Source organism: Scomber japonicus, chromosome 22 (genome assembly GCF_027409825.1).
Source record: "Scomber japonicus isolate fScoJap1 chromosome 22, fScoJap1.pri, whole genome shotgun sequence".
NCBI lineage: Eukaryota > Metazoa > Chordata > Actinopteri > Scombriformes > Scombridae > Scomber > Scomber japonicus.
In genome coordinates this window covers 8,340,631-8,366,946 of record NC_070599.1, presented here as the reverse complement: position 1 = coordinate 8,366,946, position 26,316 = coordinate 8,340,631, and the positions used below count along the sequence as shown (strand labels likewise).

General features: G+C 40.8%; 1 protein-coding gene across 1 annotated transcript in view; it reads left to right on the top strand.

Annotated features, from left to right (window-relative positions):
- fgf11a (fibroblast growth factor 11a) overlaps positions 1-26,316 on the top strand; it is an 82,272-nt gene that overhangs the window by 29,059 nt on the left and 26,897 nt on the right. Inside the window, exon 2 of the mRNA XM_053343000.1 lies at positions 14,589-14,699. Within this exon, the coding sequence (XP_053198975.1) occupies positions 14,589-14,699 (111 nt within the window). The remainder of the gene's footprint in view (positions 1-14,588; positions 14,700-26,316) is intronic.

Genomic DNA, 26,316 nt, shown 5'->3' with positions numbered 1-26,316 from the left:
ATATAAGGCGGCGTTAAAAAGAGAGGGAGATGTGATGCGTCGTTAAGAGGGGAAGGGGAGGAAGAAAAAAGCGATAAACTGAGACAGAGGAGAGAAATAAGATGAGGGTTTTTCCCTGCAAAACAGAGATGTTAGTGATGAAAAGAGAGAGAGAGAAAAAAGGTGTGTGGGTGGAAAAGTTTGGTTCCTGGCCATTGACTCTTTTCAGTGTTACAACACCAGGGCCGTTGGTGATTGATCTCTCCGCTCGCCTCCCGCCCTCCTCTCTCCCTCCGTGATCGCCCTCCACTCCTTCGCCTCTTGCTGATTCACTCACTCGCTTTCATCCCCTCCCTCCGCAAATGTTTTTCACACAGTTTATCTCCATCCTTCTCCTTCACTCCCTGCCTTTTACCCTCTACCCCTCTTCCTCCTCCTCCTCTTCTGTTGTCCTTCCTCCCTCCTTTCTTGTTCCACATTTCCTCCCTTCACCTCCTTCCACCTTTACTGCTTTCTTTCTTTCTCAGGTTCCTTCATTCTATCATCTATCCATCCTTGCACTGCACCTACTCCCCTTTTCCTTTAACTTCCTCTCACTATAACTTATTATTTCCTCCTCCTAATCCCTTCCTCTGTTTCTGTTCTTCACCTCCTCTTTGTCATTCATAATCTCTTATTCCTTCCTTCCTCCATCACCTCCATCTCTCCTTCTCCCTTCCTCCTTTCTGTCCTTTCTCCACCCATACACTCCTTTCCTTCCTTGTCCATCCACTCCCTTTCCTCTCTTCCTCCTCTATGTCTTTTCGTCCTTCCTCCTCCTCCTCCCCCTCAGGTGATATTAGGTCCTGGCCCAGGTCCACACTGGGTGGGTGGGGTCTCCCTGCTGATCGTTACTGTAATTAACATCAGTAAAGAAGGGTCCTGGGATAGTGAAAACCTCTGCACTGGCTGACTCACACTGCTCTCTATCTCTGTCTCTTTCTCCTTTGATCAGGCCTCTACAGTGTTCTGTTGCAACATGAGCTTCTTAAGGTAAAGATATAATGCTGAAACGCTGACTTATTTCACATCTTTGTTCTGTTTTATTTTTATACCTGTGTCCCTGGAACACGACCAGCTTTGTGCTGATTTGCACACAGAAAGCAGAAGTCCAGACACCAATCCACCAGATTCTGTAACCCACTGCAAACTCTTAGCATCTGTCTTTCTGAAAAAGTTAAGCATGTTCCTGGACCCTCATCAACCCCACATACTTTCAACTCTCTCTTTTATATGCTATAAATATAACTTTCAATTTGATTAAACACATAAATTAAGGGATATGTGACGTATGAGCACACAATTAACTTAAAAAAGCATTAAATCTAGGTTTTGGCACATGTAACCCACCTTTTGGCTCTTATCATGTCAGTTGATCCAGAGATTTGGTTACGCTTACTCCCAATTTTCAATAAATTACAGTAGCACCCCCACCAGCTGATGCACAGTAATTCTGGATGTTTTGGGGCCCTAGGGAAGTTTCCCATTTTGCCCCAATGGTAATACAGCCTTGCTTGGGGTTTGCTATCTGTATTTTAAGCTAAACGACTATTGCTTACCATGCTTTGTTATTTTAACTTTTCTAACATCTTCTCAACATTGTAACTGTAATTTCTATGATCTAAAATCCATCTATGTGGTTTGCCCCTCCCTCAATATTGTCATATTTTCCACTTGACTGACCTCAGTCTATTGAGCTGTTGACTTTTAACCTGCAACAGCCTCAAAAATAGAAAAAAAAAACATTACCTTAAAAGTCATGAACTGCTTCAGGTGCTGTTGAGCATGGTTAACATTGTCCTCAAGAGCAAAATACAAGAGCATTGCTCATCTTTCTCTAAAATAACCCATGGTTATATTTTCCTGACATAGATATCTTGCTGTTGTGTAAATAATAATTTGTAGTCTGACTGTAGCAAAGCAAAAAGTAGTGGGACATTGTTACAGCACTTCAAAACCTAAAACCCTAGCCAAAAGCAAGGAGCAGGACCTGGTGCAGGAAGGGTTGTAAACAGAAACTCTGGGAGCTAGCATGGCTAACGTGCTAGCAGCAGCAGTCCAAGAAGTAGCACATTCAACTAAATGTTTGTTAATATTATTGTTATAATTATATAAATACAAATGATAGTATATTTTATCATACATTTTACCTTCATTGACCTCTATCACTGTCCTCAGTGCGGCCAAACAGCAGTGAACTCAGTGTAAAGTGAAAAGGGCAGCTTTGCTAATGTTAGCTAATGTTGTGTCTGTTCCACATAGAAATGAATGGGAAGCTAAATCCAATCTTTAGGGATGGGGTTGAGGGGAGGGATGGCTGGACTTCTACAAAGAACTAAAATCACCCTTTTAAAGTAAAACATGACCATGACGGTTCCCTAATTTTAATTTAAAAGTAATTTCTTTACCAAAATCACGATCCTCTGACCATAACGCAATAGTTTTGTGCCTAAATGTCACCAAATCTCAACCAGACCATAAAATGGTTTTGGGAAGGCGCTGACAGATGATGTCATTGTGCTAATAGATTAGAAAATGCTAATATGGGTCCTTTGTGAAGGCTGTGACACACAACGTTGTCTCTGTTGTTCAGTTTGGAGGTTCATTTGAAGAGTTGGATTTCAGGAGCTGTTAAGTTCAGGCTTCACTGTGTCTCATAATGTTTTGTGCTTTTGTTCTCTCTCTATCTTCCCACTTTCTATCTTTCTTTCTCTCTTTGACACTTCCCCTCTCTCTTTCTTTCCTTGGTTTCTTTCTCTGTCTCTATGATCTTATGCAGTATTTTGTTCCTCTTACTCATTGTTCCCTCTCTGATCCAGGTTCTGCTGTCTCACTGGGTCTCTATCTCTTTCAGTCATTCCTTTGCTCCTTCTTTCTCTCCGTCTCCATGTATCTGTGTGTTTGCCTATTACAAACACAACAACCCCCAAGGGTATCTTTCCTTTTTGCTTTCCTAAAGTGTCACACACCTCCCTCCCTCCCTCCCTCCCTCCCTCCCTCCCTCCCTCCCACCCTCCCCGCACCTCAGCTCCTTTCTTGATTTATGCCCTCTGTCTTTGTCACACTCTTTCTCCCTCTCATCCCATTTTCTATCTTGTTCTTTATCCCTTTTCCTTATCTTATGCTCTCTCACTCATTCCCTCCAACAGCTGCTTTTGTCTCTCTCTCTCTCTGACTTAATCATTAGGCCATTCATTTAAGCTTTAAATCATTAAGCTTTAGAGCACAGACTGAAAAAGTTCACCCATTGCTTTTCTAATTAATCCACGACGTCTCCCTCTCCCTAACCTATAAGTGTGTGTGTATGTGTGTGTCGCACCACTTCTGGTTTGAGTGGTTTCTTGTTCCCAATCAACATTTTTTTCCAGCATGTGCTCATGGACCAATGTGTAATTATTCAGGTGTGTTTACTTTGACATTGTAGTGAAAAGTCTCATTACTGTACAGTGCAGGATTTATGTTCAAGCAGCAGTGCAGGAAGTTTGCCCTATTGGCAGCAAAACCAGGAGGTATGAGTGTGGAGGTCGGGGTGGTGAATGGTAATGGTTTTCTTTTTAAACCCAAACTATAATCTTTTACTAACCTCTGCGTAACCTTGCCTTGCTGTGCCTTAATCATTATTTTTGTGGGTATTGCAGAAATAAATCAATAAAAATACTTAATTTACTGTAAAGGAAAGCTTTAGAGCACAGACTGAAAAACTCTTTTCATGGTTTCAGCTCTCAATCCTGTTTATAATAGTAACATTGTAGTCACTGGGTCAATTCATGAGATAATATGATGTAACATGATGGCTTGTTTATGACCTGTCTCTTGTCCTGTCATAGCGATGTCACTGTATTATCATATCTCAGCCATTGCTTTGGTTAACACAATATTATTATAACCAATTAAAATGAGAGTCAAAAATAGACCATATCATCTATAGTAAAGTGAAATGATCCTTTTTTGTTTTGTAGAATCGTCCATTGTCAGCAGCCTGTCTAAGAATAGTATTGGTGGTTTCAAAAAGTCCCATCCCAAATAATTTACAGTAAAGAAAGGTCATCCAAATGTTAGACTCTTCACATAATCACATTTAAATGTAAGGTTGTTTACCAAATACTGATCTGAGAGTTTTTTTTAGTTGTATATCAGCTGATACTAAGGCTGGTACAATACTTACATTCACCTAAATGGCAATTACATATATATGATACATTATTTTAAATGTTTTCAATTCCATTCAATTAAAATCAGTTTGTCATTATACAGAGCAGAGCAACGTACAATAAACTGAGCAGTGTCATCAGCCCAGTACAAAAAGTGCAAACTGAAGACAAAAATAAGACATTTCATATAACTGAATAAGTGACACCCCCCCCCCCACACACACACACACATATGCAACTGTCTATAACTTTCTAGTATTGATAACAAGTAGTCTACTAAATGTGGTCCACCATCTTTAGCTTTGATTAAAATAGTAGAACACCTGGTTTTAACCTGTTGAACACTGATAAGCTTAAATTATTCATATTTTAAATTAAATTGGGGCACACAAACCCCACAAGTGTCATTTTGTCATCAAGTTTCTCATGGAATGAATTTATGACAGCTGGTATGATCACATATGTTTTACTTATTTTACTGTAACCTCCAAAAGAGACTAAAAGACTACTACAGATGTTGCCTAAATGTTTTGAACACTGTTATTTGCTCGTAAGAAAGAGATAGGAGAGATCTGTGGCAGGGAAACCATCATTGATTGGCTTTAACCAATACTTAATTAAATATACCTCCATCAGCCCTGATAGATCCTAAGATCCATACTGAAGACATATTAAAAGGACTGAGATGTAATACAAAATAGAATAGCAGACAATAAGGCTTCCACTTACAAGTCTCAACTTGTAATAATTGTAATGCTATCACATACACACAATGCCCTCACAGCCATTGTGTTTGAGCAGTTCTTCTCTCCTCAGCTCTGGAGTCTCTCTGGTGCATTGATCTCTTTTCAGAATACAAAGTCTGACACATCAGAATTAGATTTTCTCAAATGTCAACTAGATCTTCCCTCACTAAGCACTTATTTTTCTTCTCCTCTTCAGCTGAGTCCAGTCCAGGGTCAGAAAATATGTCCCAGAGTATCTCAGGAGTCTCTGTTTGGGCTTTGTGTGCTCTTCATACAATCCATCCTATTGGTTAATTACAACCTAAAAAACACAGGAGGCTGGTAAACTTTCAGCGGGGTGGCACTTCATCACTTTCATCGCTATTGATTTTCCTAAAAGCTGAAAGTTGGACTGCGGAGAGAAAGAAAGAGAGAGAGAGAAGTGATCGAACGGGAAAGAAGGAGAAGCAGTTTGTTTTGAAGGCGTCCCCGCCCATGTCTCTCTCTCCGTCCCATGCGGAATGAAGCTGCTGGCGGTTTGGAGATGATTGATAGTCCTTGTAAATATGGCCATTACCATATAGGCTTCCCCCTGCCTTTATCCCTATTATTCATTGTCAACCGGGGCCACCGTGAGCCCCGATTTTATGCAATTTAGCTGTTCACTTAATGTGAACGGCGAAATATGAAAGTATGAGAACACGTGGCGCTCCCTCTCTTCCTGAATCCAGATGTTTTGAAGCATTTGGTAAGTCGGTGCTTCTCACATTCAATATAGGATGTGTTGGTGCTTTTGTTCCTGCGTTTACACATTGGATGCAATAAATGCTGGGAGATGAAATACTAGCAGTTGTAAAATCCATATGTCCATGGATTAATAGCTTCAGGCCCTTGTGCTAGTGGTGAGAAAGACAATATTAGAATCAGTGGGGAGTAACAAGCTTATTAACTCCGGAGAAAGCTTAGAAGTGTTTCTAGGGGACTGGCGTGCAGAGGCATGGCATGTTAAATAGCAGCAGAAGCAGCAGAAAAGCAGGAATTTGCCCACATTGCTATTACTTTGATGAGAGGGAGTTCTGTCCACCAGCTGATGAAGAAAGGCATGCGGTTGATTTTTAGGCAATAAACACCAAAAGAAACACTAAGAAATCACATGAGCTACTTGAAGTTTGCATACATGCTCCTGTGTTATACAGTGAGGACAGTACAGGCAAAGACCGGAAACATTCCACTCTGTTACTGCATGAACAGCATGCTACTGTAAATTACCGCTGCTCTGTTGCACGGCCTCGAGGAGTAATTACTTGAAAAAATTCAACTGTGCTTTTGTTTCCACCTGTCAGGCAGCACAAAGAACAATCTGTCAGCCGGTTGACTGAGAGTGTTGTGTTACAATATGCCTATTCAATTCCGCTCGACGGCTTAAAGAATGGACAGAAAGAACCTCTGCAGCACCAGCGGAACGCGCAGGGGAGGCTGCAGGTCTACTGGTGTCAAATGCTAGAGGTGCTTTCCGATGCAAGTTTCACCGACAAGTAATTACTTTTTAAAATATTAACGCGCTTTGCCCAAAAAACAAATCAGCCACTCTTTTGTCAGACTTGAATATTTGGGAAACCGAACACGACAGACTGCAGTTTTTTTCCCCTAGACTTCCTTCATGTTCAAACGAATGGAAGGTGATGTAAAAAATCACTTCAAACATGTTTTTCTTCTTCAGCGAATCCAGCAGGGAAAAGAAATACCCTTACATCGATGTAAAAGCTTCCTGTTGCATCATCTTCATTGCAACAAGGAGAAACAGAGTCCGTGACCCTATTACATACCCCATGCTAAAACTGTACAGTATGATCTGAGATATAAACCCATGTTCAAGTGTGGATCTTTTACTTGGAATACAGCAAATTATACTGTAGTGTAATAAACAAGTTGATTTTGAAGGGCTCCAAAAGAGTCGTAACAACCCCTCCCATATATATAGTAGTTTATTTAATATATTTACCCACACACTCACCTCCCAATACAACAGCTGCCATAAATTCTACTTTCACGAAGCTTGTACACTTTCGGCTTTTGTCAACATTGTCAGAAAGGTTATAATTTTACTTTATGTACATAATTGTGTCAGCGTGTTTAGTCAAGACTAGTGATTAAAATCAAAAGTGGTAAATCTAGACTCAAATATGATTATTTAGGGATGGAGTGGGGGGGGGGCTTTGGCGCAGGAGGGAGAATGTGTCGTCCACTAATCGGAAGATTGGTGGTTTGATTCCTAGCTCTTCGATGTGTGCTTTGGCAAGATACTGAACCCCAAATCAATCCCGATGGTTGTGCCAGTACTCTTTGCGATAGCTTGCCGCCATCATTGTGTGAGTGTGTGCGTGAATGGGGGGAATATGGCTTGTAGTGGTTGAAAGACTAGAAAGGCGCTCTGTAACTGCAGCCCATTCACCATGTATCATTACTATGGCAGTACTAATGTGATACAAGGGGAGAGTTAGACTATTTCTGAGGAATAAAACCTTTGAACGCAACATGAATATCACGTGATAGTAGTTTAATGACTGTTTCATTTGGTTGTCCGGTGAACCAAGGCACATGGAAGGTTTATGGTGAGTGGTATCGGTTTCACTGCATAGACAGGCCTCTGGGTCTCTGCTGTTGATGGTTTTACTGTCAGGGGATGCATTCAAGGGTTGCCTTGGGTTTTTCATCCTTAGTAATATGTAAGGATTATTATCTACAGTACTATTCAAAAGTTTGGGGACGATCTCAAACATGTTCTTAAACTATGGGCCATCCCAATATTTAGTTTCACTTTCCTCTTTTTAGATCATTCCTGCTGCCTTATTCTTTATGAAGTCTAGTATATGACTCTTAATAAAGTATCACCATATTTCTTCAGCTACATCAGGATGCTGTCTGCTCTTATTTGTTTTGGACTCATTTCAAGTGCTGCGCCACATGAAGCTACTGATTCTCCCTGATGAAGTTTTCAAGATGCGTTTTTTTTAATTTTTCCAAAACAGTTAGCGAACTACAACGACCATAATTCATTGGCGTCAGTGATGGAGCACATCTGTTCTCCCCGGAGTTTGACTGCATCTGTGCTGACACAGACTGAAGGGAGACCGCTTCAGACGACTCCCCGACAAACAGATGGAAGTATAATAATCAGCTATTGTCGCAGTGCCATCGGCTTCGAGTTGTTTGACAGATTTTAGTGCCTGGAATGAAAATATGAATTACGGCGCTCGGCTAAATGAAACATCAATATCAAGTCTTCAGTGTATCCCGCTCCTACTGAAGTGAACTGACAACCTGTGGGAAACATATAAAATCAGAGTGGGACAATCATAGACATTCACTGCCCTCCTTTATCATGTGCTCCTCCTCCTTCTCTTCCTCACATGCCAGTAATTCAGCAGAGTGTCTTAAGCTCTTGATACTCTGACATCAAACATCACTTTTCCCCTTCTTCTTTCTGCATCGCTCCTTTGGTTTCTTGATGACAAAGGGGAGAAGTGAAGAAGGGGCATTTAAATGTTAACTTGAGCAAATATGAAAAAAGCCCACTTGACTGGCTGTAAATGATGAGAGGACACTTGAGAGGAGAAAGTAAAAGAGAGAGGGATGAGGCGACAAAAAAGACATCTACCAATATTATGTGTGTGTCTGTGATGACAGACAGACAGAGATTGTCCTTGGCAGACCGGCACTGCTTCTTCAGCCAAGCCCATTCTGTTGGAGGTGTCCATCACATCACACAGACACATACACACACACCCAGAGAGACACACAGATACACACACACATTAAGAATTGCAGTGTGCAATGGGGGTGAAAATAACACTAGCTGCTGCCCAGCTGTCATCCGACTCGGGGCGTCGGGCAGCCGGAGGGTTCAGGGTGACTTTAATGGTTGAAATTCTTAATATGTGAAATTAGTCTTGCTCTTTATTAAGGTCACTCCATAATTGGTGTTGAATGTCCGCGGGATTACCAGCTCAAATCCTCCTCACACCGCCGCCACATGTTCTCGTAGGATATGATGCGCTCCGATAACAGATGTATTGTCTGCTGGCTGACGCTGTGACATTCCCATGGTAGATTCTAATGTGACAGTGTGATCGAGGTCCACACGAGCGTGCTTTTGATTCAGTCCCGTGGTCTTAATGCCATTTCAAATGTCTTTCCACTCTGCCAAGGGTAAAACTCTAAGGGACAGTTTGTGTTCCTGTAATCTAGGGGAAAAACAGTTGAAATAAACATGCTTCAATTGGCAGTGTTAATCCCAAAATGTCATTGTGAGATTTCAAAGCCGCCTTTGGGTCAACCCTATTTGCTAGCGCTAACAGGCACAGTGTTTTACTCCTAAATGACTTAACCCTGGATCATTGCTTTACCCCTGCCAAATTCCCTCTAAACAGGGGTGCTGCAAAACTCTGCATGGTTCAGGGGGCCTAGAGAAACCCAGGGACCCTAGAAAATCTCAAGAATTATTCATATGTTTTTTTAGAGGGCCAACAATTTCTATAAGGACCCATTGAGTTGTGATCCATGCTGTCTATCCATGCATGGTCCCCAGAGGACTAAAGCTATTGCCTTTGGTGACCATGAAGGTGTTCTGCGGTGCCACCATTTGGCCAAGATTTCACAAGATCATTACATAAAAGACCTACAACAGTTTCTATGAAATGCACTGAGCACATTCATGCTTCTAATCTGGATCTCCCGTCAAACTAAAGAGGATTTACACATACTTTGTACAACCATGGCAATAAAAGGACTTCCATTTTTTTTGACTCAAGGCCATTTCTCCTGCTTTTAGAAGCAAATTCTACATGGATTGAGTAAGAGATGCCGTGCATGAGTGTATGTTGGCCGTGTGACCAAAAGTCTTGTATGTTCTCGTGTCTGAGCAGCCTCTCCGCTGAATGTTTTGGATCACAGCGTCGTTACCAAACAGGGATATACGGAGCAGAGGCGGAGTCATGCTAAAGGTCAACATCAGCCTCCGTTCTGTGTTTGTTGCTCAGCTCGGCGCTGCACTGTGGCAGATGTGTTAAGCAGCACATGGCCTGGTGTGTGGCTTGAGGCTTAATTTGGGATTAACACTCAGGATATTACAGATTACCACACTCCATGTATGACCTCCCTGCGTCTGGTCAGCCTACGATGGATGGATGGGCTTTTATCTTTTAGTAGTTACAGCAACTCCATCTCGCCGCTGAGGTCAGAGCCTCCAATGAAAAGCACTGAAACATGTTGTGTCAGACTGTCAGTATGAGGTCAGCAAGGCAGGATTACACACTTGACTAATTCACATTAAGGCTTAACTCAAAACTTAATGAGCTTCAATTCCACAACTCTTTGAAGTTTTTAAAAAGACGTGTTGGCTTTGCAACAAAAAAACCTCAATATTTACATTTTTATCTTAACATCCTTTGTCACTTTTACTTAGTCGGTTTGACAAATTCATGATAATTCTAGTTGTTCGAGCAATTAGTAGATAAACATACACATATTTACCAGGCAGGGAGTGTCTAGTTTTGCATCTACTGTAAATCACCATACAGATCGTAACCAGAAGAATTAAAACAAGCAATTGGAAGTATAACACTAGATTTACTAGTATGAAGTATTGGTACTAGCATGACTATAGACCAAAGTGCTGGACCAACTAACTGACCGACAAACACTGTGATCCCTAGTGCCATATAGTTAGCATGGCTTAGACCTGGAGTGCCAGAGGGTGAAGACAAAAGTCCTACACTCAGCTTTAAAAAGGAGATACATATTATATATTGTCAAACTCCAGCATTTTTAGAGCTTGACACATATCTCAAACTCTACTGCACCAATTCTTGCAGTTCCCCCATCTTTTGGGAGTGCAATAGTAAATCACTAGGGTGCACATTAAAGGTAAAGTACTATCTATTTTTTGGTTGAATCACAGAATGCAGGTAAAATAAGACAATGTGACAAATGGGACCTATGTTGAATGACTTCATTAAAAGTAAAACAATTTTAATTTGAAGATAATTCCTTAAAAAATAAAAAATACTGTGTTGCTTCTTTTTTTTCCCTCATGTTTTCCGTGGATAGTTAATCTCTCTTTCTCTCTCTCACACTGTGCTGTCAACTCAAGGCCAACTGCCAGCTGCCCCCGTACTTCTCTGTCCTCATCCATATTTGATGCTTCTCATTAAAAGTTGATTGTGGAAACACTTCAGCATTCTGACATTCCTTCTGATCCACTATTTAGTCTTCCTCAGCACTTTAGAGTGAAAGAGGCCCCCTCAGTCATGCGTGTGCAGCGTGAGAAAAGAAGCACACACACAAGAAGTTAGAGGAAGACACATCAACTTATCTGTAGTTTGCGTGTGTAGAGTGTTGGCAGATAATGAAACTGCCTGATTGGCTCGTCAAACAACTGTCGTCATTTACTCAATGCCTCTGTATGCATGGAGTAAATGGCGACAGGACAACACCTCTTATGCTAACTTCCAGCTTCATACTTTTATTGTGGGACTCCACCAGAGAAGCTTGGCATGAGTCACAGTTACATCCACCTTCCAGAAAGCCTGCTGAGTGGCGCCTGAATCAGAGTAGTGTTAAGTTACTGCTGATGAAAACCCAGCATTTCCTGTTTCACTGCTTTTAAATTACTAAATAACAGGACACTTTTATCGTTTTGGCCCCCTTTAAACTTTAAGCTTGACAGTTAAGTTGTTCTTGGGTTTCTTGAGTTTCTTCCAACTCGCTTGCAAGCAGTTGAGCTTTCTGCTCTGTATTGTATAAAGCATTCAAGTCTCAAAAGCAACTTGTGTGTTGTATTTCAAGGTAACTGCCATGATGGTTTGTGCCTTTTTAAAGTGAAGTTATCACAACCTACTAACAGAAATAACCACACACAAACTACAAACCTAGGCCTATTGACTTCCAACGGTAGCCTATTAAATAAGTGACTTTAAATAACTGAACCCAGCATTGCAAAGATATGATATATAGCATTATAATAATGGCTTGCTGACGGCATCAGTTGCAACCACTGTCATTCATTCTTCACTTAGCTATTGTCACACATGCTAACTTCAAGAAGCTACTTCTATCTGTTACTTCAAATACACTTAGTGTATTAGTAGGGATGTCCCGATATGACTTTTTCACTTCCGATACGATACCGATATTGTAGCCTTGAGTATTGGCCGATACCGATATCAATACGATACGATATAGGCACGAATCATACATATATTTATTCCTTATTTTGTTGTGTGGAATGTTAGAAAAGGCTTGATAAAGTGATGTTACTGTTACTGTTACTGATGTTGTAGTGATATAACAGAAAACAATAGTCAGCAACAGTAGGTATAGGAAAAACTGACCCATTTATTATTAACCAATTGGTTACATAAATTTTAACCTTCAACATAAATAAAAGAGTATTACCTCAACAAATCCAATAAAAACAAAATGTTATATTTAAAGTGCAAAATAACCACTGGTTACCAACATCATTATACAATTGAATAGAATAAATTAAATTTTAAAGTGCAAACAATTCAAGTTCACTCCAGTTATTTTTTTTACTGTCAGCATATGTTGGAAACAACTGTGGGCAGGGACAAAAACAACAACAACAACACAATATTGTCCACTGTCCAACTGCTCTAAGTTAAGAGTTCACACAGCTCCAGTTTCACTGACTGACTGTGCCCAAAACAATGTAGTAATTACTCTTAGTCTTCACTGAAGAATAGAGTGTAAACACAATAAACATATCACTCTAATAACAAGAGCATAAAACAAATAATAATCAGTCAGTGCTGACTACCCTTACTACTCCTCCTCCTCCTCCACTTTCTGCAGTCCGAGCATAATGTGGAGATTTTTTTTTTCACGCGAAAATCCTCATGTTCTTTTTTGTGGTGTTTTTTCAAATGTGCGATGAGGTTGGTTGTATTGAACCTTTCCGGTTCTGTCCCTCCACGGGACACTTGCGCCTGACAAATGTTGCATTTAGCTGCAACGTCTTTGTCCGAGTTTACAGTAAAATACTTCCACACAGCCGGCATCACTACACCTTGCTGCAGGCACACACGTTGTCGTTGTTGTGATCACGTGGGCTGTGCATGCTGGATCAGAGACGCTCTTCTTCCGCGGCCGGCACCAACGTTAATTAAGGGGCATTACCGCTACCTACTGTGTTGGAGTGTGATCAAACCAGAGTCACCTATTATTATAGAAGTGCTGGAGCGGTAAATGGACAGCTTATATCGGAGCATTTATATCGGAGTTTTTAGATTCAGTCCGATAAAATCCGATATTCACTTTTTTGGCTGATATCGGACTGATTTCCGATATCAATATCGGATCGGGACATCCCTATGTATTAGTATCCTTCAATAAACATCACATATTTCCTGTTTGTATTATGTCCAGCCTAATTAACGGCAATTAGGCATTGAAAAGCCTTAGACTTATCTAGCAGTCATACAGGCTAACTTCAAGAAACTAGTGCTGGCTGATACAACTAATTAGCAGTCTACAGCTAAGCAGCACGATTCTGCTGTCTTTGTGACCACGGAAAAAAAAACTGTTGCAATAATCCACAGATCTCGTACATCAGTAAATGAACATGTCACCATGTTATTCTTCAGTTAAGTATTGCATTCAGTTTGATGCTGGTTCAACCTGTTGTGTTCAGTCCAGTACAAAATGCTAACATCATGCTTACATGCTCGCAATGGAAATGATAACATTTAATAGCTTAGCAGACACTTGTTTGCAGCAGTTATCACATTGTGATTTTGTTTGTGGGTTGTAAGGCCTTTAAATAAGATTTTAACGGAGCGCTTTGGTAGTTGAGTGGTTACCGAGCATCCTGGCATAATGGCACTGTCCGTGGTTCGATTCCAGCAAAATACCTTTGCTGCAGGTCATTCCCCTCTCTGTTTCCCTGTTTCCTGTCGGCTTTTAACTAGAAAGAAACTGTGTGATGTTAAACATTGATTCATACATGTACCCAACACCTCAAAAGCAAGAGCAAAGAACACACTCACACATACACAGACACACACTTAGGTCACTTCATGGGTATTTACATAGACTACCCTTAATTTCCTGGAGACCTACCCTAGCCCTCATTATAACCAGTACTTGCCTAAATGTAACCTTTACCCTAACCTTAACCGCTGACCCAAAAATCAGTGCTTTACCAATTGATAACATGGCTTTTGTCCTCACTTGCACAAGCAGCCCCCAATCAACTGGTCTAAAGTCTGGTTTGTGTCCCTGAAAGTGACAACTCATAACAGCCGCGCACCTCCCTCCCACCACACACACATAAACAGAAATACACATACACCCACACACGTACACAGAATGAACAGCTTGCCTCCCTCACTTGAACCTGTCTGTGAAAGATGCTTCTTTTTAGCAGACACTGACGTCCCATCAATCCTGCTGAAGGCCACAGTCACACACACACAAAAGCACACACACAAAAGCACACACACATCACTGTTTGACTATTTCGCAGTGTAAATATCAAGACCTTCCTCTTGTTTAGTCAATGTGCACGATCACAGGTACTGTATATGTGTGTATTCATGAATGTGGAGTGACAAGTGTGCATGTGTGTGTTCCTGGATGCTAACATGTGTTTAACCCTGTGTTTGCTCCACAGAGCCCCAGCTGAAGGGCATCGTCACGCGGCTCTACTGCAGACACGGCTTCTACCTCCAGATGCTGCCGGATGGCACCATGGAAGGCACAAAGGACGAAAGCAGCTCCTTCTGTAAGTGAACGATCAAACAGACACACACACACATACGCACAGACAGAACTTGTCAGCTAGATGAAGGTGTGTATTTTATAGCTCAGTCAGTACATGCACCACTGGGAGATTCCCCTGTTTCCATGCCAAAGGACATTTAAGAGGGACTTCCTGGTAGGACAGTCGTATATCTGATCCCGACAGCACATGAATGCACAATAACACCGCCATGCTTTCTGGTTTGATTCACACTAGGATCAATCAACCTGAAAATGTATGCACGCTTGGCGAGGCACTCTGGGTGAGCGCCAGCTAAATGGGATTTGTTAACGTCACGTAATATATATCACAGCAGATCCCTGGCACAGATGAAGTTTCTCAAACACATGTTTTTAATTGTTTTGCTTACAATCATTCTGACCTTTTAAGTCACATTCCTTTAATAGATGTCTGTACTAAAGCAGCCAGTAGTATGATGTTCCTGACATCCCTGCTTATCTCAGGTACAGATGTGAGTATGACATTGGGATTGTGATAGAATATTTACAGAGCCCTTCCAAACCTAAATCACCACTTAGATTAGTTAAATCAAAATGTTCTCCTTCCTGTAATCTCAGTTTCTAGATAAAAAGTCTGTTGTCAAAAATGAAAGGTACAATAAAACAATCTAGTAGATCTCTAGGGCTTTAAAATGGTATTAGCTTACAGTATCAATGTCTGATGTTTGATAATGAAAAAGACAAAAGACAGAAAAGGAATGTAGAAATATATACATTTATATATGTACAAACATGGATAAATATATGTTGGAATACCAGACAAAGATGGTTCTGGATAGGTTATGGTTACTGTTGCCACCCGTGCTCTTCTTATGCTTAACTGAACTTTACTGGTCTCTGAGTACCCAGAATTATACACAGTTAGCCAATAGAAGTTGAGAACATTAAACCACACGCTACAAACTGCAGTGCAGCCATCACACAGTTTATAGTTTGTGATCATTCTGTCACATCTAGCATGACCCAAGTTTTCACCGACTGAAAGCACCTTAATACAATCCATAATGGTTACCTGAATCTGATGACAAAGCTAACATACTCTTTGCCCCCCAAATGCCACATTTATGTCCCCCACTCATATCACTGTTTCTGGATACACAGCTTTCAACTACAGTCTGCTGCAGTCTTCTAAAATCACCTAATGAGGATCTGAATCAAGACTTATAGCTCTTAAACCTGAGTCTTCTGTTGCTGAGCCTCCTTGCACACACACACACACACACACACACACACACACACACACACACACACACCATCACAACCATGTTAACACACACCTCACCCTCCGAGGGGTCATCACCTGGGTGATTACTGACCAAAAACATCATATCCCATGAGTTCCTGGACTCCCTCCAGCCCTCCCAAAGAGATCAATATTGTATTATAGGATATCCCTGACGTGGCAACACAGCATTTTTTTTTTCTGTCAGAACACTAGTTTGAATGGAAAACATGAAGTTAGCACAATTTTGGATTTACAGTCTACTGGGAGGAAGGGGAGAGAAAAAAAATCACTCTCCCTCTGTAAAGTTTGTATTTCAGCATTTCATTGAGATGTTAAAGTACTTGTGGCAGCAGCGGGTTAAAAGAACCCAGATTTAACCTTGAGGTGTTTTATTGTGAGGTGTTCCCTTGGCGTTTGTCCTGGAAAGTAAATTTAACTGTATGTTTTATGTAACTCACATTTTCAGGCTTATATTTGCTGATCAGAAACTCACAGCTGTGTCTGCAAATTGTAGTAAATCTCATCAAGACAACTTTCAAAATAAGACGATTTAAACTTCCTGGAATATTGGTGTAAAAAAAAACTTCTGAGATATACCACCAGGGTAATGCATCCTCCATTCACAGCTGTTTTGGTTAAATGAGGCCCACACCACCTCCAGAAAACTCCGGTAACTGATTAGACCTGCTTTCACCTCTCCCTCTTACACAACAGCACACCTACACTGAGGCAAACATCGCCACACACTGAACTTTTCAACATTCTCATGTCGAATCTGAAATATTCGCCGCATAATACAGCGGGGCACATCCGAAGGCGAACAGGGCTCATTTCCAGACGGATGTAAAGACTGCCGTTGCGTAACAGTGCTCCCGGTGTGTTGGGGGGCATTAAAGTGGAGGTCACCTGCAAAGTGTTTGCGTGGGTCTGACTTACGGTTCATTTTATAACAACTATAATTCCATCAATCCCCGGGATCTGCTTTAATGCTGTCCTGGGTTCTTTGAGTTCTCAGGGGACAGTGCAGAGGGTTTGACAGGTAAGTCCCATAAAACTCATAAATTGTTCACTTTTTACCCGAGTGGGATTATTTATTCATTCATGCAGAAATCGTTGAGTGATTGACATCATTGTAACCGAGTATCAATCAGCAGCACAATCATCTACCTGGCTGCACAGAATATTGAAAGGGTAGAAATAGCTGTGTGAGCATGTACCCGAGCACACTGCGTAGGTATGTGTGTGTGTGTGTGTGTGTGTGTGTGTGTGTGTGTGTGTGTGGAGCAGACTGTCAGGCTTATCTTCCGTAGTCTCCTTGGGAGCAGAGACTTTTTACTGTATAATGCAAATGGGCCTGAAACTCTACAGCTTTCAGTTTCACTCCATTTCAATCGTAGCTTCAATTTCCCCTCTAACATCTCTTCTCTTTTTTTTTTTTTTTTCTTTTACAGCCATTAGATATCTTGTATTGTAAAAACTGCATGAACAATTTGTTTCTTGATATTGTCAAGGACGTCACTGACCAATTTCTCATGGCCGGATTAACCTGCTTGGGAATCCTGGGGGGCAAATATGAGCTGATCCCCAGGTTTGCTTATTAAATATAAATTCTTTTCGGGATATGCACTTTGTGTAGGCAAAATATAAGTTGAAATGTAGTCCTTTTAAAATAGATGGTGATACAGGGCCCCTCTTTTAAGACTGGGTCTCAGTTGGTAATCTTCTGCTTTTGTCATTTACTCAGCTTTGTTTTTCATGTTTCTCCCCTCCCGTGTGAGACAGTTATGTCTAATTAGTCCTTGATGACAATTTTGAGGAATGAATCCAGTTTTTACAACTTGAATGTTATGTTTGTAATTGCATAGTTCTACTAGCAATAATAAAGTATGGAGTGCAATGGATGGCTCTCATTTCTCGTGATGTAGGACTTAGCTACCATTTCTCAAAGTTTCTTTATGTGTGCACAAAGAGGCTCTGTTACGTTACTTTTCAAATGCTGGCTGGAAAACATGAGCATTGAGACATGGGACCGATTGGTAACAAGTCTATAAGTTCATACAGTTTATGTTAACCACTTTATTCAGTGGTATGTTAGTATTTATCCCTTATTGCTCAGGAAAAGTGTACATGTGCATTACAACGGCATGTACTGTAGGTCAAAGTTGGACCAGAGTTTTATCTCATGGTGGATGATTGAAAAGATCCAGTACCAGTGTCTTACATTAAGCTGACAGACTTTGATGGCTCCTCTCATTAAATCCTCATTTATACCTGGTATGAACAAATGATCTGATGATTATCTAGATAATGACATCCAATCCACAGGTCTTTGCACAGCTGGTATTAATAAGTGCTCCTTTTTCTTGATTCTACCCACTTGTCCATGATCACTTATCTTGATTCCACCCATTGGGATCGGACCTCAAAATACCAACTAGCTAGCTGGGGTTGGCAGACTTCTCAACAACCATGCTGTGTTCCATGTTCAAGGGAAGCAGTGCTGTAGATGGTTCTCATTCTGTTTTCATGAGGACTTACAGAGGAATAGAGGACTACATTTGCTACTACTTTGAGGTTTTGTTGGGCTTTCTTAATCTGGCCTTTCAACTTGCTGGAAGGCTTTTGTTCTTAATTATACGGTCACGCTCTATAAATTGCATTCAAACCTGTTGGAGATCCAATCACAATGTCAGACAGACCACCTAAAGGTGTGGTCTTGGGGTGAGCCGGTCACATTCTAAACACAATGCATTCTGAACACATTTACACCTTACATTATCCCATGATGCACTGATGTCCAGATACAGATGACATGTTCATTCAAGGTTCAAGGTGTAAATGGGGTTCTAAATTCAGACTGTTCCACTGCAACACTGGCAAGTGTTTGGCACTATTAGATTGACTTTTCAGCAATTTATGCACAGTTTCCATAAGTCCAACAGCTCTTCAGACTTTGTTTAGGGGGATATCTCACAATGCATAGCTTGGACATTAAAATGAGGATGGGATGGGTGGGATTCTGCAATGTAAAACAAAAAGATTTGGTCCAACAGCCCTAATTTACTTATAAACACGGAGAAAACATGTCTTTGTCAAGTGCTGTTTTATTCCTCAGACAGCGTTTGGCACCCCCTTACCCACCTGCATTAATACACATAAGATGATATCACAAGTAACATTAACTATCTTTTACTTTCTGTATTTATTTATTTTAGATCTATGAGGGACTCGATGCTTAGCACTGGTACTGCATAAATAGACAATGTGAAAAAATACACTGGCATATTCTATTCTGATCTACACCACAATCCTGAGGCATGCAACTTCAATGCAACATGTATTTGGTGTCACCTCTCTCTCCCCTTCCATCTCCAGACTCCTAAGAAATATGTGTATGCATGTGCAAGCAGTAATTATGCACCCCACTGTGACATACACCGCACACCAAGAAGACCAAAAAAAAAAAAAAAGTGCAAGATCAGCAGCAAACATGATAAATAATTAAGGGAGCAACAGTGTTTCATATCTGAGGCCCTTGCCCTGATGGACTGATCTGCACATAAGTGTTGTTTGTGTGCACACATATGCATAAATACTGAAACATAGAAATTCTCTGAAGTACAGATGACCTTTAAAAGACCTCCCTCAGGATGGCTTCCTCCATCCCTTTTTTTCTCACCCCCCTCTCTTCACACTTGACCCTGACTTTGCTCTCTGCCTCTACCTGTGACCTGATGTGACCTGGTGTAATGACACTGAACAAATGACCTCCAGGGGGCAGGAGGGAACATGGAGGAACAAGGGGACTGGATACATCTCTGCCTCCCTTATGTCACCTCTCTTCCTGGGATGCCTGGCCCTGAGCATCTGCTTTCACCTCCTGGTTCTATGACAGACAGAAACATGTGGGAAAGGCGAGACATGGAAGGGAAAAGTTGGATTAAGGACAAAAGTTGGAAAGAGGTATGGAAGCCCTGAGGGGATGTAGTGGAACAAAAAGAGACCAGAGTGGCTTTTGTATGGCTTCGCAATACTTTTATCACATTTTTCTTTTCTTTTTTTTACCAAGTCCCCTCAGGGCCTTCATAACTAGGAAGTTGTCACAGAGCTGGAAGTGACTGCATATTAAAGCAAAAAGCGACAAAGGGATGGAAACAGAGAATGAGAGGATCAAAGAAGAGGGAAGAAAGAGGCGTTGTCAGTGGAAGACAGATGGGAAAACGTGAGGACAACCGAGAGAAAGATAGGGGAAGGGAGGGAGCGATGGGGAGCAGGAGGAGCAGCTGGCACGCAGCTGATGGCTCTTCAATCACTGTGTCTCCCCCCTCTGGTGGGAGGTCAGAGGAGCTGCCATCCCCCTCCTCTCTCCTTCCCCGTTCTTGGCTCTTCCAGGTTGTTATGTAATAAAGCTGGGAGAGGATGGTGAGGGAGATTAGATTTATTATCTATTCACTGGAGAAGAAGGTGCTGTTAAAGGACTATACCATGTTTTAGCCGCTTTACCATGAATCACTTATACTAAAGTACCATGTAGAGTTTAAATTTTTAATGCTGTTTCATAACCTCTAAGCATCCATATGTTTCCTTTCATTTCACTCCATTGTGAAATGCAGCCTGTAGAGACCTTGAAATATACAGTACATGCCTCTGCTTTTAACTTCATCAAAGTTAGATTAGATATGCGCGGTGATGAATTTAGAAACATTGATTTATGATTTCTGCACTTCATTACATGCATATTTGTCGTGATATGCTATTAAAGCCACCAAGTGTAGAATATTTTATGACTCTTTCAAATTAAGTGTTTGAATTTCTGAACATACTGCAGTCAGAGGAAGCATATGGTAGATAAAAAAAGAAAAACACACTAAAGGACTTTAAATAGTGGGATAGCCTTTGGAAAGTGTTTTATAGGAATAGGTTATCCGTTTTATGTTTTTTATAATAGAGACCTAAAAAAGTTTAATTTATTCCATATTTTACAAAGAAAAAAAACATTTTAGTAACATCTGATGAGTATGATTTTGTGTAGCATAAATGTTTTGTTGTGACCCCTCATAAATATCTTGAAGGACGCCCTGCCTCTGGTTAGAAATCACTTCTTTAGATCCCCTGAAAACTCTTAAATATTTTAATATGACATCAAATATTCATGACTAAATAAACAACAATCAAAGTCAATGTTGTGACAAAAATAAATCCTTACTTATTATTTATTTAGACATTTGATTGACAGTGCTGGTAACAGAAGCAAACAACCACACAACTGATTCAAATGCTGCTAAACTCTGATAGATGCCCATTTCTAACCAGTGAAAAGAGCAGACATAATAACAAAATTCAGAAATTGCTCAAGAGAAGTAACTCGAGCTGTATTGAAGTAACTTTTTTTGAAGATGATTTTGTGTTCATAGTAAGAAGCTAGAGAAAATAGTCATTTTAAAGCACACGTGAAGCAGAAACAGCAGTGAGATGGAGACCGAGCAAGATTTTGAGGGTTTTGTCACTAAACATACAGATTAAGAAGCAGACATGGAAGGATCTTACACGAGCTGAAGGAAGATTAAAGAACACATAAAAGAAAAGCGGCAAGAGAATAAACACACTGAGCGAGCGGCTGCTGTGATTGTCACTGGATTTGGTCTCTTTTGGAACTCCGTATCAAGGCGAGGGGAAAAAAAAGCGAGAGGGACCCGAGATGAGAAAGAAAGACAGACAGTTTTACAGACAAAGAGAGAAGTGGAGAGAGAGGGGGGGAAAAAAAAGAAGGAAAGAGAAGTTCAGACAGACAGAGGGAGATGAAAGCTGTATTGACTCTCAGTGTGTACATCGGAAAGCCATAAGGAAGAGCTTGATTTTCTGACTTTTATCCACTGTAATTACCATCTCCCACTGTTGGAGGGAAATTTTACTTATCTGTCTCTTTGCTCTGGAACAAGTTTGCTCTCATTCTCTCTTCCCCCTTTCCATCTAGCTCTGTCTGTCTAACTTTCCCCAGTGCTCGATAACGCTCCTTCACAGAGGGCAGAGAGTGGAAAAAAAGAAATTCAAAGACTTGAAAGGCGGATGAGGGAAACTTAGCTGTGTGTATGAGCCGCTGCATTCAAGGAGGGGGGAAAAATATGAACATAGAAAGCAAAAAAAAGCGTCCTCAGCCAAGATGAGGAGGAAGGTAAAGGAGAACAAGAGGGGAGGCTGGCGAGGATGAGAAGAAGAGAGACGAGGAATACCAAAACTAGGAGAAGTGAGGACAGACAGAAACATGGCAGGGGGATACAGAAAAAGGAGGAGGCAGAGACAAGAAAAAGAGAGTGATGAAGAAACAGACAGATAAGGCTGCGGGGTAAAATAGGACAAAGATGAATGGACGCAGATGCAAAAGTATCGGTTTCACAGGACGGAGAGAACGACAGCAGGCGATGAGGGAATTGAAAGGGAACAAATAAGGAAGACAAATGTAGAGACGTATGAAAAAAAAAAAACCCAGTGAGATAAGAAAAAGGTTGTTAATTCATGACAGGGAGGCACAAAAAGACAGAACGCACCAGGGAAAGAGAAAAGAAGAGGAAGAAAGAGGAAAGACAGATGGACTAAAAGGAAGACAGATAAAGGCATGGAGAAATCAGTTATGGAGAGGGAAGCCTTGGGGACGAGGTAGAAGTTAAATAAGAGGAGAGTGGAAGGTAGTTGTCTTGTCATCAGAGTCATCGACCACCAGGGAAATCAGGCGTGAAGCACAGCTACAAGTCATTTAATACACTATTGAGTCTTTAAACCTCATCTTTTTACAACGCCAATGACAGCGCGTGAATGGAAGGAGCCGCACAAATGCAAACCACCTTGTTTTCCTACAACTTAATTATTTCAAGTGTCAATTTCCTGATCCCAGAGCAGCAGTGGTCTGTCTTGTTTCAGGATGTATGTGTCAGGCCTCTTTTTAAATATGAGGAAAAATGTGGTTTAACCAGTTTTTCATTGTGTACACTAATCATATTATCTTGCCAAGTAGATTATACTTTCAGTTTGGATAATTAATTATACTTGACAGATTAAACCTGCCATTATAAGTAAAGAGACAATAAAGTCTATAATCTATATCTGAACCTATAAGAGCTGCCATTTCCAGACTTATTGTTAATGACTGTTAATTCTGATTATTTTTAACCTTCACGCAACCTCAAGTGTGTAATCATACAACTGCCATGAGTTGCCTAATGAGGTGAACGCATGCGAGACTCCGCCATCCATCACATGTGACCTTATTACCGAAAATTCAGAGGAGGTATGGAGTTTGTAATGTTGCCTGCATACTGATCACCTCTGGTTTTCAGGTCACTCTAGAGAAAGAGGTCTTAAAATCAATTAGTCCAATAACGGTAATTTTACTTCGGCGGCTGATTCAACAAAAAGAAACATTAGAAAGATAATGCATGAATAAGTCAATTTTTAGATGTCTAAGCAACTATGGCATCACACTGTTCTTATCCAGTCAGCTTCACTCACACAGGAAACAGAATAAAGAGCGTCCAGTGTCTGTCCAGGAGTTAAACTCTGTGTGACTTCTCACAGATGACTATAATCCTCTTCTCATTCCAGTGGAGACCAACTGGGCGGCACAATACAACACTGCAGAGCAGCAACGCAGCGTGCAGGCCTGCAGATGCCCTCTGCACAGCTTAACTCTGTGTCCTGCTACTGCGTCCCTCTGCTCGGCCACCCCTTTTCCTCCTCCCCATCCCATCTCCACTTTCTCCTTGTTTATTTATTGTGCAGATGATCTCAAGCCACAAATTGACTTGTGGGATTGATTTGGCAACACCCTCCTCCCCTCCTTTTCATTTCCCAACCCTTCTTCTCCTTCACCCTCCTTCTGTCTCTCCCTCAAAAGACTTTTGATCAATTAAGCAGCCTCCTCTGTTGCAAAGAAAGAGAGAAAAATGCGAGTCAAATGTGGAAGGGTGGAAAGAGAGAGAGAGAGGGATGAGGGGAAAAACAAAAGAGATGGGATGCCTTTATTATCCAGGCAGTACGTTATGACAATCCATGTGATAAGCAAAGCTCTTTTTAGTTTGAGGACAACAAAGGAAACTCTGTCTTGAAAAATAGAGATAGATGCCAAGAGAGAGACAGGGATGAAGGAGACTTAAGCTAATGGAGAGACAGTGAGAAGTGGGAATTAACTGACCCTGTGCCATGAAAGTATACAGTATGTAAGAATTAGATACAGTGTTGAGGCCATGAAGCCAAAAACAGAAAATGACCAGAAATGACTGGGATGCATTCATTCTGTAGTCCAGAGACGTCTGCTGTCCGAGCAAGTTTAGCCCTCCGCTAACTTGAATGGGGATAAAATAATTGAATTGTGCTGCACTTCTAGATATTACAAGTGTTATTGGACCAAGTAGATTGTCATGCTTTTTGGGCCTGTGTAATATCTGAAAGTTGTAATTACACAGTTTTGCCACTATACAAACTGACTTTATAGCCCGGCTTGCCATATGCTATCCCCCATTACTCTTACACTGCTCAAGCTTTCCATTCTTGCGCAGTATATGTGTAATCAAGATGATAATTAAAATTAAAATTCAAGCCATTTTTGAAGCTATATGTCAATGTTTCCAGGCAGAAAAAAACAGTTGTCTCATTTGTGGCAGTCAACCATTCATTTTAGGCTGGAATTACAGGCATTAGCATGTTTCAGCTGTAGCTAATGTTAGTTTCAGGAGTTGGTTGAAAACAAAGATTTGTTGTTCCAGCAGAATTGTTTTGAAACCAGAAATCTAAAAGTGTCTTAGACACTTGCTAGCTACATGACAACTGGTGTGGCAAATGTAATGCTATCTTGGATAGGTTTGCCTAAGTTGACCAGAGTTTAAACTACTGCAAATTCAATAAAAAAGCAGGACTAAGCCGCAGATGTTAGCTTAACCTCTTCAGTAGCATTCATGTAACGCCAGCTGGCTCCTATATAGTGTGGAAATACTACACAGGACATGTATGTAAAAATATGTATTGAGCTGTCCTTTGCCTTGGAAATAAAGCAGAGTTGATAGGTATTTGGCTAATTAGCTGGACATGCTAACGTTTACAGCTTACATTACAGCAAACACACACCATTTAATCCATTCCTTACACTTTACTCTTATATTTTTGGGTTTGCAGAGTGTAAAAAAGAACCATCTAAACTCTATGTATGGGGTACAGCTCCATTCACACAGTGCTTGAACCTGTGGAGAATTTGAAAGCTAGGCACTCAAGGTTATGGTTGAAGCTATGACTGGATAACAGAGAGTATGAAAAATGTAGAGGGAAGTTTTATTTTGGTGTGTCTAAATGTGCAGAAGGTTATTGTGGAGTCACCAGCACCAGAGTGAGGCTACTGGTTTATGAAAGAATGCGAGAAGCAAGAAGTGAAAGAGGGGAGGGCTAGAAGCATGGAGGGCGATGTGTGTGCCCCGCTCTATTTGTCATCCTGGCTGTGGTCTTTGGTGACACCTTGTTCATTTGCGAAACCGACTGTTTGAGATGCAAAGATCGATCGAGCAAATAGAAGCAGGGCCCTCAAGAAAGAAAAAGAGGGAGGGAGAGAGGGGTGTGAAGCATGAGCAGTTTTCATTACCAATATCTGCACCTTCAAACTGGACCCACATCACTGTCTCCAGACTGTGTTTTGTTGCTTTTATACTGGAGTAATGGTCAGCATGTTTAATGTGAGATGACAGTAAAATGTGACGACACTCACACTGGCAATAAAAGTTTAAATTTTTTATCCTTTCTTCCCAAATGTACCTTTTCTCAACCATTTCCAAGATTCAGAGATTTCAACTGGGTGGGAGCTTTTGAATGTTGATAGAAAAAGGACGAATAAATGATGCACTCATAAAAAGAAAAGAAAAAATCTCAAACTATAAAACTCAACTTTTTAGTTTTTTTTTTTTTCATCTAATAACTTAACTTCCATCCATTATGTTGGCAGAACCTTTGATTTAAAATTGATTAGTCTAATAGCAGCTAATAACTCCATGAATCTAAAACATGCTCCTGAGACTTTTTTCCATCTCTATAAGATATCCATCATCCTGACAGCCATGATGTCAATTTATAATGCACGCTTGTAATTGGTACAGGGGGGGGGGACACTCACATATGCCCCAAAGTGCATTGCAATGATGCATGGTTTGGTATTTTCACCCAGAATATGATGCAAAAGCTGATTTGAAGGCAGTTAGTTATGTAAGTATGATTTAAACTTTCATTTTAGGCATTTTAAACAAACAAAAAGGGATGAGTTAATATAGATAATAATAGTTTAGTATTAGCTGTTATATGTTCAACAATCTGAAGCTCATCTGTT